Raw genomic sequence first — 18,006 nt, forward strand, 5'->3', positions numbered from 1 at the left:
GATGCGAGCATGGTGGAGGCTCGTGTCATTGATCGAGGCTTTGAGAGCATTTATTATTGAAAGGGACGTTTTTTATGTCTAAATTTATTATTGTTTTTGTGTAGATTTGATTTTGTTGGGTATGTCTTGGAAGAAGTTTGCAGTTCAGCTTATTACGGTATTAATTTATTTTATTTAATTATGTTGAACGCGTTAATAATAAAGTTTCCTCATTTAGTTATGTTTGATTTTTATTTTAGCTTGGAATATTATGAGGACATCATGAAATTACGTTAGATGTTTATTAGTGTTTAGTAATTGTTTTATCAGATTAATGGTTGATTAGACTTTTCAAGTTTGAGATAATTCCTTTTTATTTATGAATGATTTAACAAAAGGTTTTATAATTGATCTGAGGAGAACAAGATTGTCAATATAAAATCTAATGCACTAGTTTCATGATCCATTTTGATACTTGACATTCAATTATATTACTTATATTTGTGATATTAATATTGTTATCAACATTATTCTGGTATGACTTAACTTCCAGTTAAATATTCATATTCTTTAAAAATTTATTTTCAATATTAGAATGATTGTGAATTGTTTGCAAGTATATATTAATAACATTTTCATTTGAAAAAAAATGATTAAGGGGCATCCAACTCTCTATTGTTGATCAAATCATGCATTTTTCTTTTTAAAATTTTTAGCTTATATATATTTTTATTTAAAATTTAGCTTATATATATATTAATCATTCATTTAATTATCATATCCGAAATTTGTTAAATATTAACATATGAGTGCTTTCTACTGGGATAATATCATAATTAAGGACTAATTTATCCATAGTTTTATGCGACGTGTCACTATATAATTGGAGAAATGTTCGCTTGGTTGACACTTTTACAACCCAACCCATTGGATTCCATCATGGACTTGGACCAAATTTGGCTTTAACGGCTTACAGTTACATTACATTCCTCCACAATAACGGACCGCTAGGCCCAGACACTAAACACTGTCGTTTAATGAATAAAAAAGGGCATATAATGCAATAACGGACCCGACCCGCAAACCAGCGAGTCGAGGAGGTCCGTTAAACGAAATTAACCTCTCTTTTTCTTCGTAGTTTCTTTAATCAAATTAAAAAAAAAAAAGCCCTCGTAGTCTTCTTCTAGTATTCTCTCAGCCTCTCAGGTTTTCCTCCTTTCACTTTTTACACTCTTCTAATTCCACTATATTTTCCCCTCTCAGTTTCTCAGTAACCAAACAGAGCACAAAATACCAGGAAACCGCAATAAAAGTACTGTTTTTTTGCTTTCATTTTTTTGTTATGTTAATATTGTTGAATTTTCAGTCTTTTGAGTTATCTCCATCTTTAAATCCACCAGATGACTGACGCTTCCGAGGAAGCCAAGCAAATTGAGAAGCTCTACGAATTTGGCGAACGCCTCAACGAGGCTAAGGATAAGTCTCAGGTTGGTCTCTCGTCCTCCCCCCTCGTTCTCTCTATTTCTAGGGTTTTTCATTTTTCTTTCTGTAATTTGTCTAATTTGTGATACAGAATGTGAAAGACTACGAAGGAATCATCGATGCCACGAAAACAAGCATTAAGGCGAAGCAATTGGCTGCGCAGCTAATTCCCCGCTTCTTCAAGTTCTTCCCTAACCTCTCCAGCCGTGCTCTTAATGCTCATTTCGATTTGATTGAAGAAGAAGATTTGGCGGTTAGTTCATACACAATCTGCGCATTTTTACTGATATAATATGTTGTTTAAATTTATTTTCCCTTTTAGGGTTTACTATAATTGGTTAGTGAGGAATTAAAGTAGAACTTTCTGTAACTGTCTTGAAGCTAATTAGATTGAACTGTTTTTAGGTTCGGGTGCAAGCAATTCGGGGGCTTCCTCTATTTTGCAAGGACACAAAGGAGTATATTTCTAAAATAGTAGACATTTTAGGGCAACTCCTTACTGCCGGTAAGAGTGGAATCCTTTATGATAAATTGTACTATTACTTCACTATGTTAAAGAATGTCTTACTATTGTGTATATAACCTGTTCTTTGCTTTAATTTGTTTCTTCTAGAGGAGATTGTGGAGCGTGATGCTGTTCATAAAGCCCTAATGTCTGTACTGCGGCAGGATGTGAAAGGTAATGTGCATTCTCATAATGTCTGGTAAATCAATGCAGTATATATGTACGCATACATTTACATATATATTGTCATTGGTGAAATTCACGTGAGTGCTAAAACCAAGCTTTTTGCCAACTAGAGTATGATTATATGATATTTTGAGTTGATAGCATTCTTTACCGGTCAAGGTACATTTTATGGTTACTGTCCTATTTTAAATGAACTTCTTTTAGTTTGATTTTTTCACTAGGATGTTATGGATAAATATATGGTTCTTATGATAATGGTTCATAAGAAATTTGTGAATAAAAGAACTGTAGGCATATACAGATGTACTTAAATTCTAAGTTAGATGCAATTGTTATCTTGATGACTGTAATCAACAATTTTCATATGCTTTTATATCCTTGTAAAATTTGACATGAATGAACATGCACTCTTCATTTTCTAGAATTATTCCTTCTGGTGTATCCCTTGATGACCAGATTCTCTTGTGAATGCAGAGTCTTTGACAGCACTATTCAAGCATATTTGGAATGTTGAGGATCCGAGTCAAGATGACACTATCCGTGACAAGGTTTTATGCTTTATACGAGATAAGGTTAAGACTGCTTCTTGGTTTGCCTATTGTTGCTAATCTCTGCTTTGTTTTCTGATGATAATTGAGGGGGAATCAACTATGTTTGTAGGTTTTTCCTCTTAAAGCTGAACTCTTAAGACCTCAGGAGGAAATGGAAAGGCATATAACTGATTTAATTAAAAAGGTACACTTTGATTTCACTATTTATGCAGTCATCGTTGTATCTAGTCTTTCTTTCTTCCCCCTGAATAAACTTCTGATATTGAAGTTAGAGTGGTAGATGGAGGATTGATTTTATTTAGTTCCAATGCAGAGTTTAGGGGATGTAACTGGAGCTGAATTCAGAATGTTTATGGACTTCTTAAAAAGTTTGAGCATATTTGGGGAGAAAGCTCCTCCTGAGCGCTTGAAGGAACTTATTGGAATAATTGAAGGGCAGGCTGATTTAGATGCACAATTTGATGTGAGTGATTCTTTACTGAATATCGGTTTGAATCTTTTCTTTTTGATGCCTAACTTGATTCTCTATGGTTCATCACAATACCGAGCTACCTCTTTGCATGATTTAATGTAGATATTCTTTAGAAAGGATGTGGGGCCATAGAATATAAAAATAGTTTTATTAGTCAACATTGTCTAGTTGAGGTTCACCATTGCACTGTCATTGTCATGAACTTACTTTATAACTATTCAGCTGGCTTTTGTGTGCAGGTTTCGGATGCAGATCATATAGATAGGCTGATATCTTGTCTGTTCATGGCTATTCCATTTTTCGTGGTAAGGACTGATTTGGTATTTCTGAGTATCTGCTTTTTTTCCCCCTTTAAATATTCTTCATATATATCATACATGAACTTTCTTAGCTGTCTTACCAAAATTATTTTACAGAGGGGTGCATCTGGCAGCAAGTTCCTCAACTACATAAACAAGCACATTATACCTGTTTTTGATAAGGTATACTAACATTCATTCTGTACAAAAACTCGACATTCTAATACCTTAGAAACTCTAGAAATGTTACTTACAATATGTTGATGTGTCTTCTGGTCATATTTTGCACATCTGAATATTCCCTGAAAATGGGAAATTGCTTTTACATGAAATTCTTGAGGAACATTGTTTTGTGAAGGCTCTGGAGCGATATTATATTTTAAGTTGCTAGTACTGTGTTAAGGAATATATATTCTAAAATGGCCCTGTATTACAGCTTCCGGAGGAGCGAAAGCTAGATTTGCTCAAAGGTTTGGCGGAAATTTCTCCTTACACAACGCCACAGGATTCACGCCAGATTCTTCCCTCTGTTGTTCAGCTTTTAAAGGTATGAGCATGTGTTTACTTATTATGTCTTGTTGAATTTTTGGTGTTCTATCTTCTAATTGTCTCAAGCATGTTTATATTTATATACGACTCTGTTTATTTATGATCTTTTTGTTTATTCTTTCTTCCTCAGAAGTACATGCCTCGAAGGAAGACTGGTGAAGAAACAAACTTTACCTATGTCGAATGCTTGTTGTTTTCATTCCACCATTTAGCTCACAAGGTTTTTTATTTTTTCATAATTTCTTAAGATTAAATTTCCTTTCTCACCATCCTGTTGTATGAGTTTATATTGTGCAATGCTTATTTGAAAATTATTGTATTTTAGGCTCCCAATGCCACAAATAGTCTATGTGGTTACAAGATTGTGACTGGTCAACCATCAGATAGGCTTGGGGAGGACTTCTCAGAGTATTATAAGGAGTTCACTGAGAGGTACTTCTTGTCTTTCGTTATGCTATAACTTTTAAGGGGAAAAAACAACTGATGTATCTTGATAGAAGTTATCTCCTGTTGTAACAGTGTTAATTTTTTTTTTCTGTTTATTGGTATCACCAGGTAGCATAGATTAGATAGATATTCTGTTACTGTTAGTGACCAGTTTCCTTTTATTTCAATTTTGTTCTGAGTTTTAATCACGTCCTCAAAACTGATATATGTTGAATCAGTGAATTAATTGAGGTATTTACCAATCAGTGAATTAATTGAGGTATTTACCATTAACTTCTTATTCTAGAGGAAAAAATACAATCTACTAAATGAACTTAGTCAGTATGCTAAGGAAAATTGCTAGGGTTGCCTATGATATGGCTGTGTTCCATTTTTATCCTCAACATAGAGATGCGGGTTGGCCCCAAGCTGACTTATGGTTCATTCTAGACTGCTCAACAGAAAGGAAATTTTGAATTGTTGTCAAACCTATCATCCTCGGTTGAATTGTTGTCATATTGTTCATAATGCTTCTTGTATATATGTTAATACGTTTTTTTATGAATGGTGATCCAGATTGAGTAGTATTGAAGACCTAACTAGGGCCACAATGAAGAAATTGACTCAGGGAATGGCTGAGCACAATAAAGCAATGGCAGCTGCTAAATCTGATGAAGCAAAGGAGAGCATTGTGAGTTTATTCTTAAAATACCCCCCATATTTTAGTTTGTTTTGTGTTTCCTTTTTGACTTTATCCTTCATTTTCTGTTCGCAGAAAACTCAAAAGCAGAATACCACAACTGGATTGCGTACTTGCAATAACATTTTAGCTATGACAAAGGTAAAAGGGAGTTTATTTGTCTTCTAATTGTATAGCATGTTCCATGTGTGCCTAAACCCTCATGTGCTTAACTTTTATTATTTACGTTTTCAGCCCTTGCATTCAAAAACACCTGCATTTATTGGGGATAAGAGTGTCAACCTTTCTTGGAAAGAAGCTGTAAAACCTTCTGTACCCTCCAGTGCAACTGGAACTGGGTAAGTTAGCTGTTACTTTTATCTGTTGTTTTCTGTTCATTGTAGACTTCTTTCTACCTTCATGTATTTTTTTTCTTTACGGAAAGTCAGACCAACATGATGTGGTCTGGGGATTGATTAGCATGCATTAGTATTAGTAGTATTGAACCACATAAACTATCTTCCTTTTCATTCATGTTTCAAGAGGATTCTTTTTACTGTGTGACCCTGAAACGAAACAAATTCAACTGTGCAATTGTTGTGCAGGGTAAAGCGACCTTCTACTGCAGCTAATGGATCTAATAACTTTGCGACAAAGAAGGGCCGTGGAGCTGGTGGCATGCAAAATCAGCTTGTGAACAGAGCATTGGAAGGCATATCTTATGGTGGGAGGGGTGGTGGAAGAGGTAGGGGTCGAGGTTGGGGGGACGTGGAAGAGGAAGAGGCTACCGGTAATTCGAGGATGAAACATAGTACAACAACGATCTATAAATTTGGAGAATATGTTTGTACCTGAAGAACATGAGAAGTCGTTGATGTGTTAAACCAAGTCTCTTTTCAGGACAAGTTTTGTTTGATACCAGATGCTGATGAGTTTCTAGATTCACTATGGACTAACAACAGGCATTGCAGTCCTCTGGAGATTGTTTTAAAGTTGATTGGATAACATCTTGGATTTGAGTTCCCAATCCTGTCGAATTTTAGTGTATTTGAAGAAACATTGCATGTTTTTTAGAGTGTGGAGATGGCTGTATCTTTCAGGACAGTGAAGTTAAATAGTGACTCTGTTTATCAAGGATGATTCTTCAGACCTGATTATGTAGAATCCGACTTCGTTTGTTAATTTAATGTTGAACTTAAATAAGCATTACATTTCTTGTCTACATCATTTGAATAGCAAAAAACTTTATCATTGGGTGCACATCAAGCTTTAGTGGTCAGAAAGAATCAGAATGTGAGCACCCTTAATCCGAGCCGGCAACGGCTCCTGACAGACAATGCTACATTCAATGCTTGGAGGCATCTTTGGAGATACGGTCTACAGTCGGTGTCTGTTTGGTGATTATCTGTCTTTATACCAATACAAGGCTACCCTGGGTAGAAAATCATAGCCTAAAAAATAAGTACATTCTTTCCTTTTTTCTTTTAGGTAATGTGGAAAATTACGAGTAAAATATTTCGATTTTTCTCCACAAGACCAATGTAAGAAGGGTGGCTAATGTAATATACACTACAGCTGGATTTCATTTAACCGAGATTATTCTTTTGTTTTGTCAATTGTGAACCTGCAACTGTATTCCAATCTCAGTTTCTGCTTGTGATTTAACCTCAAGATTCTCCATGCTTATATGAGATGAACTCCGATCATAATCCCATGTCGGTGAGCTCCATTCATAGATATCTGGTACTCGGGGTGCTGCCGAAACTTCCCCTTGAACACAAATTTTTCCGTTATAAATGTATTTAGCAACTCTCATTGCCTTGATCAAAACACCTTCATCAACTAGAGACAAGTTGCCAGCATTATTCTCCTCCTCATGGTGCCAATATCGCTTTAGCGAGTAAGCGAGGAAGAGCAGCAAACAAACAGTAGATGTGGCCCCGGATATAAGGAAAAGACCCAAGAAGCTATTGATGCTCAAGCTATTGGTTTTACTTTCCTCGGTTACATTGGCCGAACACTCTGGTGAAGGAGCAAACCATTTTTGTTCCAATGACATTAGAGTCCCATCTTCAGATAACTTTAAAATGGCTCTTGAAAAATCTCTGGCTATTGGGGAACCTTTCTGAAATACCTGCATATATATAAAGAGTTCATTACATTTATTTCAATAAAATTTTGCGGCAAAGATTCACCAAGTTAGCAATATCATATACTCACAAAGCCTAATCCACCAAATATGTAAGTAGGTGCGGTAGTGGTAAATTTCTTGCAGTAACGGTTAAGGAAAACTTTCCCATACGGCAGTTCAAGAAATGCAGCAGCTATATGGTTACTCTTGAATTCCCCTTCATATTTGTATTCACTGCTAACGTTTTCGATATTGTAACTTTTAAACTTGAGGACATCTTCCAAGTAGGTTCTTACGAACGGATCACCATCACACCCGATTTTCACGTTGGACTGCTTCAGCGATTCAATATCCGTAACATTCGGTTCTAATCGTTGCACGGTGAGCATTGAAGTTAGACTAGCAGTGTAACTAGAGGTTAAGATCAACGCAACGAATAGCCATACTACAACCACAACTCTAGTTAGGTTACTGTAAATTTTCTCCCCTGAAGAAGGAAAATATGAACTGTTTTAGCCTAGGCTAAATTTTCATGCATAATGAACTATAGATTTTTGCAGTGAAACTTACTGTGAGCAAAGAAAATGGAGGAGAAAGTGAACCAAAGTGCAGTGCCAATCTGATTGTTCCATGGACCTCTGAAGTTAGGATTGGACTGGTGTTCTAAGAACCATACTATGAATATTGTGTAGATTAAGAGGGAACCGGTGACCAATCACATTTTGGTGGTGAAAGGCTTGAGGAACATCCATGCCGAGCGCTCAGGCTTCACTGGAACTATCATGGATAACCCTGTTGCTGCATATGGCTGAGTAAATTCCACTAAAGTTGTTCTATTAGCTAGTATAGTTATGTCACCTACAGCTGCATCATAAGTCTTCCGTTGATTTTGGTACACACATACAAAAAAAAAAGAAAAAAGAAGAAGAATCTTATTAGAGACAGAACAAGCATCTAAATCATGTAGGTGAGTGTCATAGTTTCTTTTTCACATCATTGTCTAAATAAATACTCAAAGTTTGACTAGATAGCTACGAAATTTCCTGGAAATATAATGGAATTATAAGAGATTTCAGGAAAAACAAATCAAGGTAATTAAAGTAAGAATAAGAAGTTTCAGGGCTATTGCCTTGTTGTTTTACTTTGTTGGATTGCTTTCACTGTAACTTGTAAGAAACTCTTTTTTATTTGTTTAATAATGATAATAAATGATTCATTACACTTCAAATTATGGTTAAATTATATGAATATTTTCTATCATAATCACAAAAATTGAGATTATTAACAAAAAAATATTGAAAAAAAAATGGACTAAGAGACAAAGGGTATTTTACCTTGTTGTAGACTTTGTGAACAAGTTCATCATATGTGCCATTGTGGGGATCAAATTGATAAATTAAATCATAATCAAGAACAGTTAGAACTTCATAGAAAAGTTCAATGCAGAAACCATCATATTTCTTTTGGCCTGGATGTTTACCATCATCAACCTTTACAAATTTCTCAAATGCGGTTCTTGCTGGAACTCCAATTATCATTGGTTTCTTATTTGTTGGGATTGTCCATCCTTTAGGAACTAGCTTTGAATCATCTGGCCAAATGACTGTACCAGTAAAATCTGCAGATTTATTACCAACATAACCAATGTTCTTTGAGAATCCAATCCCTGGTAACCAGAAATCCAACTCATTATAACTTTTTCCAATCACGTTTACAATCCTTAGTATAGGATCATGTGATAATTTGTGTTGTTGAAAGTGAATTTCGCCGCTTAAACCTGTGAAATTGCTTGAAAGTATGTTTTTCAACAACGAATCTGGACTGTTTTCATCACTGTCCATGGCCTGCTTGATGATTCTGATGCTGTCGTATGCTCGTAAGGCGTTAATGCTCGGTTGAAAGTTATCTTCTTCCGGGTTTTCGTCTCGGAAAGTTCTTCGAAACTGGGGATAAAAAGTTTTGTAAAGATTAGTACCCTCGTCATAGTAGGTCTTGATTCCTAAAATGCCTTGCATGGAAGAAATCACCGAACTGTTAAAAGAATCGAAGTAATTCGAGATGGTATCCGTAATGATCCAAGCTGAGTCTCTTCCAGTAAGTCCAATCTCCTTCGCTTTCTCAAACAAATGGATTGTCATCGGTAATGACGATTGAAGAACAATGTAAACCCGAGATTGAACGTTGAATAATTTTATCAACTCATCTTGCACAACTTCATTTGGATTAGAAACAGAAGAAAGTGGAGGAAGAACCACTCGATATTCAATCTCGGAACCAACATCGCGTAGAGCCTCCGATAAAAGAGCTAACTTCCCAGAATCACCACCAAAAGTATCATCTTCATAAATTACAACAACCCTTTTCCAGTTAAATGAACTAATAGTAGCTGCAATGCATTTCATTTGTTCGGAGTCACCATTAGCCATTGTTACCAAGAAAGGCCAACGAGTGGGTGTTATTATAGCTGGAACTGCAAATGAAAGAACCGGAACTCGAGCTCGGCTTCCTATATCAGCAACCAAAGCTGCTTCTTCCCATGTTTCCAACCCAATGATTGCTTTAACTTCTTGTTCTTCAATCAATTTCTTAGCTGTAATCAGATTAACCATTAGTAAATATTAATAAACCTCGTTGACATACTAATTAAGGGATCACTAAAAAGAATGACTCACTAACCAGCAGTAGCTGCAAGTAAGGGATCTCTTCTAGAATTCTGAATATAAAGGGAGAGCTTATGGTTGTTTGAAACGTTGTTATTGAAACTCTGAACTGCAATTTCCAAAGCTGTTTTCTCTTCTTTTCCGATTCGAGAATCGACGTCGATGATGGCACCGATGTTAGTCACCTTGTTATCGGTCTCTTCACCATATGAAGAGACGAGAAAGAGAGATATGAACACAAAAGTGATACAACAAGGTCGTTGCATGTTGTTAGGGAACTCGTAAAATAATTGCACATATGATACATACAGGAACTCAAAGCGTTTAAATAATAATGAGAAAAGATTCGTTTAAAAGCCGTCACTATGGAAATTTATGGCCCAGAACTTTTGGTCTATATGTTGGACTTGGTCTGCCATGAATAAAGTCAACTATGTTTACTTCGTTAAATGATTGAGAATCTTCATGCAACCCCCCTTTTTGTCTTTTTCTGGTTTTCCTGCCAATTGTGGAAAGTAAGAGATTTGACCCATGAAAACTAGGACCAAAATCATTTCTAGAAAAAAAAAAATAACCGATAATGATAAATTTAACTCTAAATCTTTATATCTTTTATTTATTTGATTCTTATTAATTTTTAGCTAAATTTGATTTTTAACTTTTTAAAAAGTATAAAATTATCTTTTTGATGGAAGTACAACTAAAATAATAATCTTTTAAAGGGAAAATGCTCAAATTAGGGCTTAACAATTTAGATATTGCTTACTTTTCAAAATAGTCAAATGAGACTCTAAACTTTACGAAAGTGTTCAATAAGGATTTTTCACGTACTTCAATCTAATTTGTAGGAAAAATTAAGTAAATATTGATGTGTTTAGAATAAAACCTATAACACCCGAGTTAAATATTGCTTGAAAAGAAACGAAAGTAGTTAGAACATAATTTGGAACCTGATATACGACATTTGAAATCCCTTATTTGAGTACTTTTGAAAATGTTAGGCCCTTATTTGATATTTTGAAAAATTTGACTTTCATTTAAGCACTTTTATAAAAGTTATGCCCTTACATGACCATTTTAAAAAATTTAGTCATTATAGGAGCAACCCTTAAAAGGTTGGGCCAATTTAAGCATTTAACAACTTTTTAACGATGTTGGCGTGGCAACTAGCATAGTAATTCATGTTTAGTTTATGTTAACATGATACTATTTATCTTATGTCACGTCAATAAATAATTATAAAATTATAAAAATATTTAAAAATAAGAAGTTATAAAAAAATTAAAGGTTTTAGTTAATAGTTCTCTTAAAAAATAATAATGTAACTCTTTTTAAAATGTTTAGAGTTAAATTTAGCTCAAAAATAAAATAAAGGTAAGGTTAAGTACTAAAGGTAAGGTTAAGTACTAAATATATATCATTATGCTAAAAATAAACTTATTGATTTATATTAGAAGAATAAAACAAATGAAATTATGTCACAGGTAACAGTATACAGTTGCAAGAGCCTTCATTTCTCTTCTTTGGTCATTTAACCTCCTGGAATGTACAGCATTTCAACATCAGCAGCTTCGAGGGAAGCGGCCTCATGATTCTCGGCTGCATCGGGACTCGAATATTTCCATCTCGAAGATCCTCGTCCGATAATTTCCGGCAGTTGAGGCCGAGTTTGGTCTATAGCAAAATTAATTTGTTGTCCTTGGTAGATAAATCTAGCAAGCCTAATTGCCTTACTCCAGATACTATTATTTCTTGGACTAGTATTGCTTCTATATTGGTCTTTTATTATCTTGATGATGAATAAGAAGAAACAAATGGTAGATGTTGCACCAGAGATTATATAGAGACCCCAGAAGCTATGAAGCCTCAGTCTTTCGGTTCGATTGTCGGTCACACCGGTTGAACACTCGGGTGAGGGTGCAAACCACTTCTCTTCAAGTTCTTTCAGCGCTCCGTTTTCCGATAGAGTTAGGATAGCTTTTGAGAAGTCCATGGCGATCGGAGAGCCTTTATGGAATATCTGCATAGGTAAGATTTTGTTTAAGTCCATGGTGCTGAAATGGATAGAAACAAGTTTGGAAAATACTACTTACAAATCCCAATCCTCCAAATCTGTAGGTTGGTGTGGTGGCTGAAAATTTCTTACAGTAATTGTTGATGAAGACCTTTTCGTATGGAAGTTCGAGAAATGCAGCAGCGATGTGCTTCTTTTCGAATTCTCCTATATAACTGTCTTGGCTGTTGATTGTCTTGATGTTCTCCGATTTAAACTGAAGCACATCGACTAGATAGTTTCTTACGAACGAATCTCCGTCGCAACCGACTTTCAAGTTGTTCCTCTTCAGAAATTCGATGTCTGTCACATTCACTTTCAGTTTATTAACCGTCAACATCGAGGAAAGACTATCCGTGTAACTCGAGGTTAGGATGAGTGAAACAAAGAGCCAAACAATAACCACAACTCTGGTGAAGTTGTTTTGTACATTTTCCCCTGCAAAAAAATAAGCATTACTTGTATTGTGAGTATGCTTGAATGTTTTCAATCGCATGCAGTTTCTGGTACTTACTATGCGCGAAGAAGAGAGAAGAGCAAGTGAACCACATCGCGGTTCCGATTTGAGTCTTCCATGTGCCTTCAAATTCAGGATTGGACCGATGTTCCAGGAACCAAACTATGAACATTGTGTAGATCAACATGGCAGCAGTAGCCATCCACATCTCCCATGTAAAAGGCTTCATGAACATCCATGCTGATTCTTCGGATTTCGCTGGTACGATCATGGACAACCCCGATTCTGCATATGGCTGAGTAAACTCCACAAGTTCTGCTCTGTTGGCTAGTATCGTTATATCCCCAACAACAGCATCGAAAGTCTTCCATGTGAAGCATTTGTTAGACAAGATAATGATAAACATTTTTACAAGGACTTGGAAATTAGTTGAAAGAGTTCCCATTCATTACCTTGTTATGCACGCAACGGACCAAATCATCGTAAGTGCTGAAATGCGGTACAAATTTGTAAGGCAGGTCATAACCGAGAACCTCTCGTGCCATTTTGAAAAGATCAATGCAGTAACCTTCAGGTTCCTCATTTTGATTACTTTCATTTTTAACTTTCACAAATTTCTCAAAAGAGGTTCTACCAGGAACTCCGATAATCAATGGCCTTGCATTCGTAGGCATCGCCCATCCTTTCGGGTTTCGGACTTGGTTCAAGTCATCAGGCCAAGTGACTTGACCATACAATCCTTGAGCTGTATTACCATCATGTTCAGTTTCTTCATTAACAAGGCTCCTTGAGAATCCAAAGCTTGGCAACCAAAAGTCAAGTTCTTTATATTTCTTGCCAACCACGTTTACTATTCTCAATGTAGGATTCTGTGACAACATGCCCCTTTCAAATTGGATTTCTCCACTTAAACCAGTGAAATTGCTTGACAGGATTTTTTCAGACAATTGTTTTGAACTGATATTAGTGTTGATCATTCCTTCCATAGCCTCGGTGATGATTTGGATTGCATCGTATGCTTTTAAAGCATAAATTCCGGGTTCAAAGTTGTCTTCGTCCTCATACTTTTTTCGGAAAACTTGCTTGAACTGCCCATAAAAGCTTTCGTACTTGCTACTATTCTCGGTATAATAGGTCTTGATTCCTAAAACACCTGCCATGGATGAAATTATGGAGGTGTTGAAAGAGTCAAGGTAAGTTGTGATTTTATTTGTGATTATCCAAGCTGAATCTCTTCCCATAAACCCCATGTTCTTAGCTTCTTCAAACAAATGAATGGTCATAACTGATGATGCTTTAAGCACAACAAAAACCCGAGATTCAAGGCTAAGAAGCTTCATTAGCTCCTCCTGCATAACTTTTTTGGTATTAGACAGAGATGAAATTGGTGGAAGAACCAAGGTATGTTCGATTTCGGAACCAATATCTTGTAAAGCTTCGATTAGAACAGCTAATTTCCCAGAATCACCACCATATGTTTCATCTTCATAAATGGCGATGACCTTTTTCCATCCATATGAACGAATGATAGCTGCAATGCATGTCATTTGTTCAGAGTCATTGTTAGCCATTTGTGCCAAGAAAGGCCAACGGAGAGCCGACAATGGCAACGTTATAGAAGGTGCTGTAAACGAGAGAACTGGAACTCGAGCTCGTGTCCCGATTTCAGCAACCGGAGCCGCTAATTCCCATGTTTCCAAGCCGATAATGACCGTCACATTGGTCTCTTTAATCAGCTTTTCGGCTGCAACCGAATAATTCCTTGTTGCCATAACTTAAAAAACAAGCAATCAATGAATCAATACTATGAACAAATCTGGTACATGAAATTATTACAAACCTGCAGCAGCAGCTAGCATGGGGTCCTTTCCATGGCTCTGAACATAGACGGATAGCCCATGATTGTTCAACTTATTGTTGAAGCTTTGAACGGCGATTTCCATGGCGGTTATCTCTTCCTTCCCGATACGGGACGTAACATCGATTACGGCACCAATGTTTGTAACTTTATGATCATCCTCCTTAGCTTGAACTCCTTTAGAGATGATATTGATGCATGAAAATAAGATCAGTACCAGGATGACGAGCTGACGTATTAAAACTGTATCAATGTTAGCCATTGTATGAAGTCTTTGCATACTGTTTTGGAACAAATTACAAAATATCTTGAATCATGACAAAACCAAACTATGCTTTTAAGTTGTTTTACGCCTGAATAAAATTTGTGGCTATAGTTTTATTAAGCAATTAAGATGTTGAATTTAGTTCCCATGCAAGACATGCAAAGGTGGCCATGCAAGGAGAAGTGGCAGCTTGCAGTCGAGCTATGAAGTGCAGAAACTGGAGCTTGAAGTTGCCTAACTACTTGTTATGTTTTGATTGTATTTTTAATTATTATTTTGTAATCTAGTTCATGTTGAACTAAGTTGGTAAACCTTATGATGTTTTTTGTTGATTGATTGACTGAAAAATCAGCAAAGAAACTTAAGCAAGCTGATTAACAATTTCCAATGTAAATTTAGTGGTGTTAGGTATGTCATTAGGTAAAGACTTGTTCATTTTGTTGTTATTATCTATTATATGTAATGGCATTATGCCTTCTGGATTTGTTAATGAAAATATCAGCTCTTTTCATTCAAAATACTCTCACTCAATTACTTTTGTTTTTCCATTCGCATGTGTTTCTGTTCTTGCTTCTGAGTTTGTTTCTTCAGCAAGGCTCGAGGCTTGCTATACAAGCAAGATTGAAAACAGTCTGTTGTTGTCTCTTTGCACCAACATAAGATATGTGAGGGAAACCCAAATATCTGGTCCAACTAATGTAATGAAATGTCTTAGAGTTGATCTTCTCAAAGGAAAAAAGTCAACTGCATTTACCTTTCAACTCAAGTTATCTTCAATCTGGATTGTAGGAGTTGACGTGGCTTGGTTTTGATTCAGTATTTCAAGAAGCAAGAATATTCTGACCAAACAGGATACTTACTAGGATTAAACTTGGAAGCGTGTTGGTAGGGGTGATAAAAAAACCTAAACCACTAAAGTTTTCCATTAAAGGTTTTTAGAGTTTGGGTCGTTGAGTTTTCCATTAAAGTTTTTTGTTTTGTACTGTGACATTGGTTGTTTCCAAAGGAAATGATCAAAATATCTTTTTTTTAAATTTATAATTAATTTTATATATTTTAATTAAAATTTCTTGAAGTGTAATATATTTTAGTTGGATAATTTTGTATGTCATGTAATTCATTTAATTTTGTAAAAATTAATATAATATAAAGTTATTTAATATTTTGTATAATATGTATTTCATCGGGCACTTGGGCTTAGATTTGTTCATGGGTTGGGTCACTCAACTCAACCCGAAGGCCTATCCGAAAAGTGAGAGAATTTGGGTAAAAATATAGGATCGAAAAATGGGCTTGGACAAAAAAAAAAGTCTCATTTAGAAAACAGGTCGATAAGACTTTTTTGGCCCTAGCCAGGCCTGACTCGAAAATTTAAAAAAAGATGTTTTTTTCACTATTTTACTATCATTTCACTATTATGTTGCTACTATTTTGTTGTTATTGTATTACTCTTGTTTTATTGTTAATTTTATTACTATTTTAAAGGCATTTGATTGTTAAGTTGTATCTATTTTAGTGCTATTTAAGTATACATATTTTTAAAATTTATTTTCAATTTGTTGGGAAACATTTATTTTAATGTTTTTAGTATTTTTGGTATATGTTTTTAAAAAATTATATAAAAATTTAATATAAACAGGCCGGACTCGAGTTTTAACATTTTTACCTAAACTGAATTCAGGTAAAATTTTAGGCCCATCTTTTAAGTTGGACCGAACTAATAGATCTAAAATTTTGATTGGATCAACCTCACGGACACTTATACATGGGCTCATTGATTAAAGATTTGACTTTTAGGCTGAATTTATCTAAATTTATATAAAAATTTAAATTGTTTTTGATAGATTTGTATCAAATGCCGAATGATAGTTGGGCCTTGGAAACCCTAAACCGAAGTGAGGGCAAAGCTAAATAAAAAGCCCGTTTATTTACATCACTGAATTTTGATTTAATTTCCCTCGAATCGGGAAAAGTAAAACTGAGCTTAAAATTATGGCGCAGTTCTGGAAACCGGGAACCGAGAAGCCCCGCCTCCTCGAGGACGAGGATGGCGGTGTTATTTTCTTGTCATCTTCTTACTCTTCATCTTCTTCTGGGTATTTTTTTCTCTCACTATTTTTTATTCAATTTTTGTTCTTTGATTGTTCTTCTTTTGTCTTTTCTCTTCCTTATTTGTTTTTCCTTCTTTTACAGATATGGGTACGTGAGCATTGAGAAGCGAAGACAGAGGCTTCCTGTTTATAAGTATAGAACTGCTATTCTTTATTTAGCGGAGTCTTACGCTACTACCATTGTTGTTGGTGAAACGGGTAGTGGTAAAACCACTCAAATTCCACAGGTTTTCTCTCCTTTTTCTTTATTTAAAAATAAAATCTTTAACTGTTTACTTGAATTCCTCTTTGTAATTTGAAGTTCATTCTGAATCTTTTGTTGCTGGGAATCTTGACTGTAATATGTTTGAATTGCAGTTTTTAAAAGAAGCTGGTTGGGCTGATGGTGGGCGTGTTATAGCTTGCACGCAACCAAGACGACAAGCTATGCAGGAAGCTTTGAACTCCTATTTGTCTGCATCTTCATCTTTTTCAATTGAATGTAAATGTAACATTCATATCTAATCAGATCGCTGAGTCCATGCCATAGCATATAGTATTCGTTGTTATTCATTTTATATTTAATTTATGAGCAAACATGCATATAATATAATATAATATATCATATTTCAGTTCTTATACAAGTTTACGAAAATTATATTGTTAACTTGAAGTTGAATTAAGATAAATTGCAATGATTTCAAAATATTGAGTTAACATCGTGACTTCAAAAGTTTCTCGTCGCGATGCAACGTATTGACTAGATCTCGTCATGACGATAAGAGTTCAACGTCTAAAAGATATAATTTAGCACCTAACAAACTTCACCTATAAGACCATTCCAAATCAACTATTTCCCATTTCAGCTAAATATACAAGATTCAAAGGCTTAATTCCATACACTGCTACCTTAATCACTAATGTACTAATACAATACAGTGATTCCATCAATACCATTTAACTTGTAAACTAAAATCATAGTATAAGCCATTCAAGCATTTGGTATGAATATACATCTTAAATTTGACCATGACAATTTTCACGTTATGGATTTTGAATTTTAGCATACTCAATTTCATAATTCAACTAGGTGACTAATTTAAAAAAAAATCAATTTTAACTTTACCCTAAACATAATTATTTATTGTGTTACAAATCGACTCAACTTAAGTACATATTATATAAATACATTTAACAAAAAAAACTATACAAATTTTGTTGAATTGAAGATTGCTTCCTATACATTAAAGTTACTTTTCATAATCTTAAAGTCCACTTGTACTTGCACACAGATAAAACAAACCGTACACTTAACGATAACGGTAAATGATATTTTCATGATTCAAATCATTATAATACAAATT

General features: G+C 34.9%; 3 protein-coding genes and 1 pseudogene across 3 annotated transcripts; 2 read left to right on the forward strand and 2 right to left on the reverse strand.

Annotated features, from left to right (window-relative positions):
• The first annotated feature begins 1,114 nt into the window (after positions 1-1,114).
• Positions 1,115-6,337, forward strand: LOC121208564 (apoptosis inhibitor 5-like protein API5). The gene is given in 18 exon segments (XM_041079538.1): positions 1,115-1,291; positions 1,380-1,466; positions 1,553-1,714; positions 1,867-1,966; positions 2,075-2,140; positions 2,627-2,724; positions 2,813-2,887; positions 3,017-3,166; positions 3,415-3,480; positions 3,592-3,657; positions 3,911-4,021; positions 4,154-4,243; positions 4,349-4,455; positions 5,026-5,140; positions 5,225-5,290; positions 5,384-5,487; positions 5,734-5,884; positions 5,887-6,337. Coding segments are annotated over 17 exon segments (1,650 nt in total). The 5' UTR covers positions 1,115-1,291; the 3' UTR covers positions 5,923-6,337.
• A 398-nt stretch (positions 6,338-6,735) lies between these two features.
• On the reverse strand, positions 6,736-10,198 carry LOC107925021 (glutamate receptor 2.7-like; annotated as a pseudogene).
• Positions 10,199-11,339: 1,141 nt separating this feature from the next.
• Positions 11,340-15,055, reverse strand: LOC121208566 (glutamate receptor 2.7). Its single transcript, XM_041079543.1, has 4 exons — positions 12,882-15,055; positions 12,487-12,793; positions 12,013-12,410; positions 11,340-11,939 (listed from the first exon to the last, which is right to left on the reverse strand). The coding sequence occupies exons 1-4, from the start codon at positions 14,199-14,201 to the stop codon at positions 11,451-11,453; spliced, it is 2,514 nt and encodes an 837-aa protein (XP_040935477.1). The 5' UTR covers positions 14,202-15,055; the 3' UTR covers positions 11,340-11,450.
• Positions 15,056-16,503: 1,448 nt separating this feature from the next.
• Positions 16,504-17,194, forward strand: LOC107925144 (probable pre-mRNA-splicing factor ATP-dependent RNA helicase DEAH9). The gene is made up of 3 exons (XM_016855726.2): positions 16,504-16,648; positions 16,746-16,890; positions 17,021-17,194. Exons 1-3 carry the CDS (start codon positions 16,545-16,547, stop codon positions 17,165-17,167), a joined length of 396 nt encoding a protein of 131 aa, XP_016711215.1. The 5' UTR covers positions 16,504-16,544; the 3' UTR covers positions 17,168-17,194.
• Positions 17,195-18,006: the final 812 nt, after the last annotated feature.

The sequence above is a fragment of the Gossypium hirsutum genome, chromosome A10 (assembly GCF_007990345.1).
Source record: "Gossypium hirsutum isolate 1008001.06 chromosome A10, Gossypium_hirsutum_v2.1, whole genome shotgun sequence".
Lineage (NCBI taxonomy): Eukaryota > Viridiplantae > Streptophyta > Magnoliopsida > Malvales > Malvaceae > Gossypium > Gossypium hirsutum.

Bases quoted from the DNA above. Each gene is read 5' to 3' on its own strand.
- LOC121208566 (XM_041079543.1), bottom strand. From the start codon at position 14,201: ATGGCAACAAGGAATTATTCGGTTGCAGCCGAAAAGCTGATTAAAGAG. The intron at 12,411-12,486 runs GTAAGTACCAGA...ATTTTTTTGCAG, and splicing joins TTCTCTCTTCTTCGCGCATA to GGGAAAATGTACAAAACAAC. The intron at 11,940-12,012 runs GTAAGTAGTATT...TTACCTATGCAG, and splicing joins GATTTGGAGGATTGGGATTT to ATATTCCATAAAGGCTCTCC.
- LOC107925144 (XM_016855726.2), top strand. From the start codon at position 16,545: ATGGCGCAGTTCTGGAAACCGGGAACCGAGAAGCCCCGCCTCCTCGAG. The intron at 16,649-16,745 runs GTATTTTTTTCT...CTTCTTTTACAG, and splicing joins TACTCTTCATCTTCTTCTGG to ATATGGGTACGTGAGCATTG. The intron at 16,891-17,020 runs GTTTTCTCTCCT...TTTGAATTGCAG, and splicing joins AAACCACTCAAATTCCACAG to TTTTTAAAAGAAGCTGGTTG.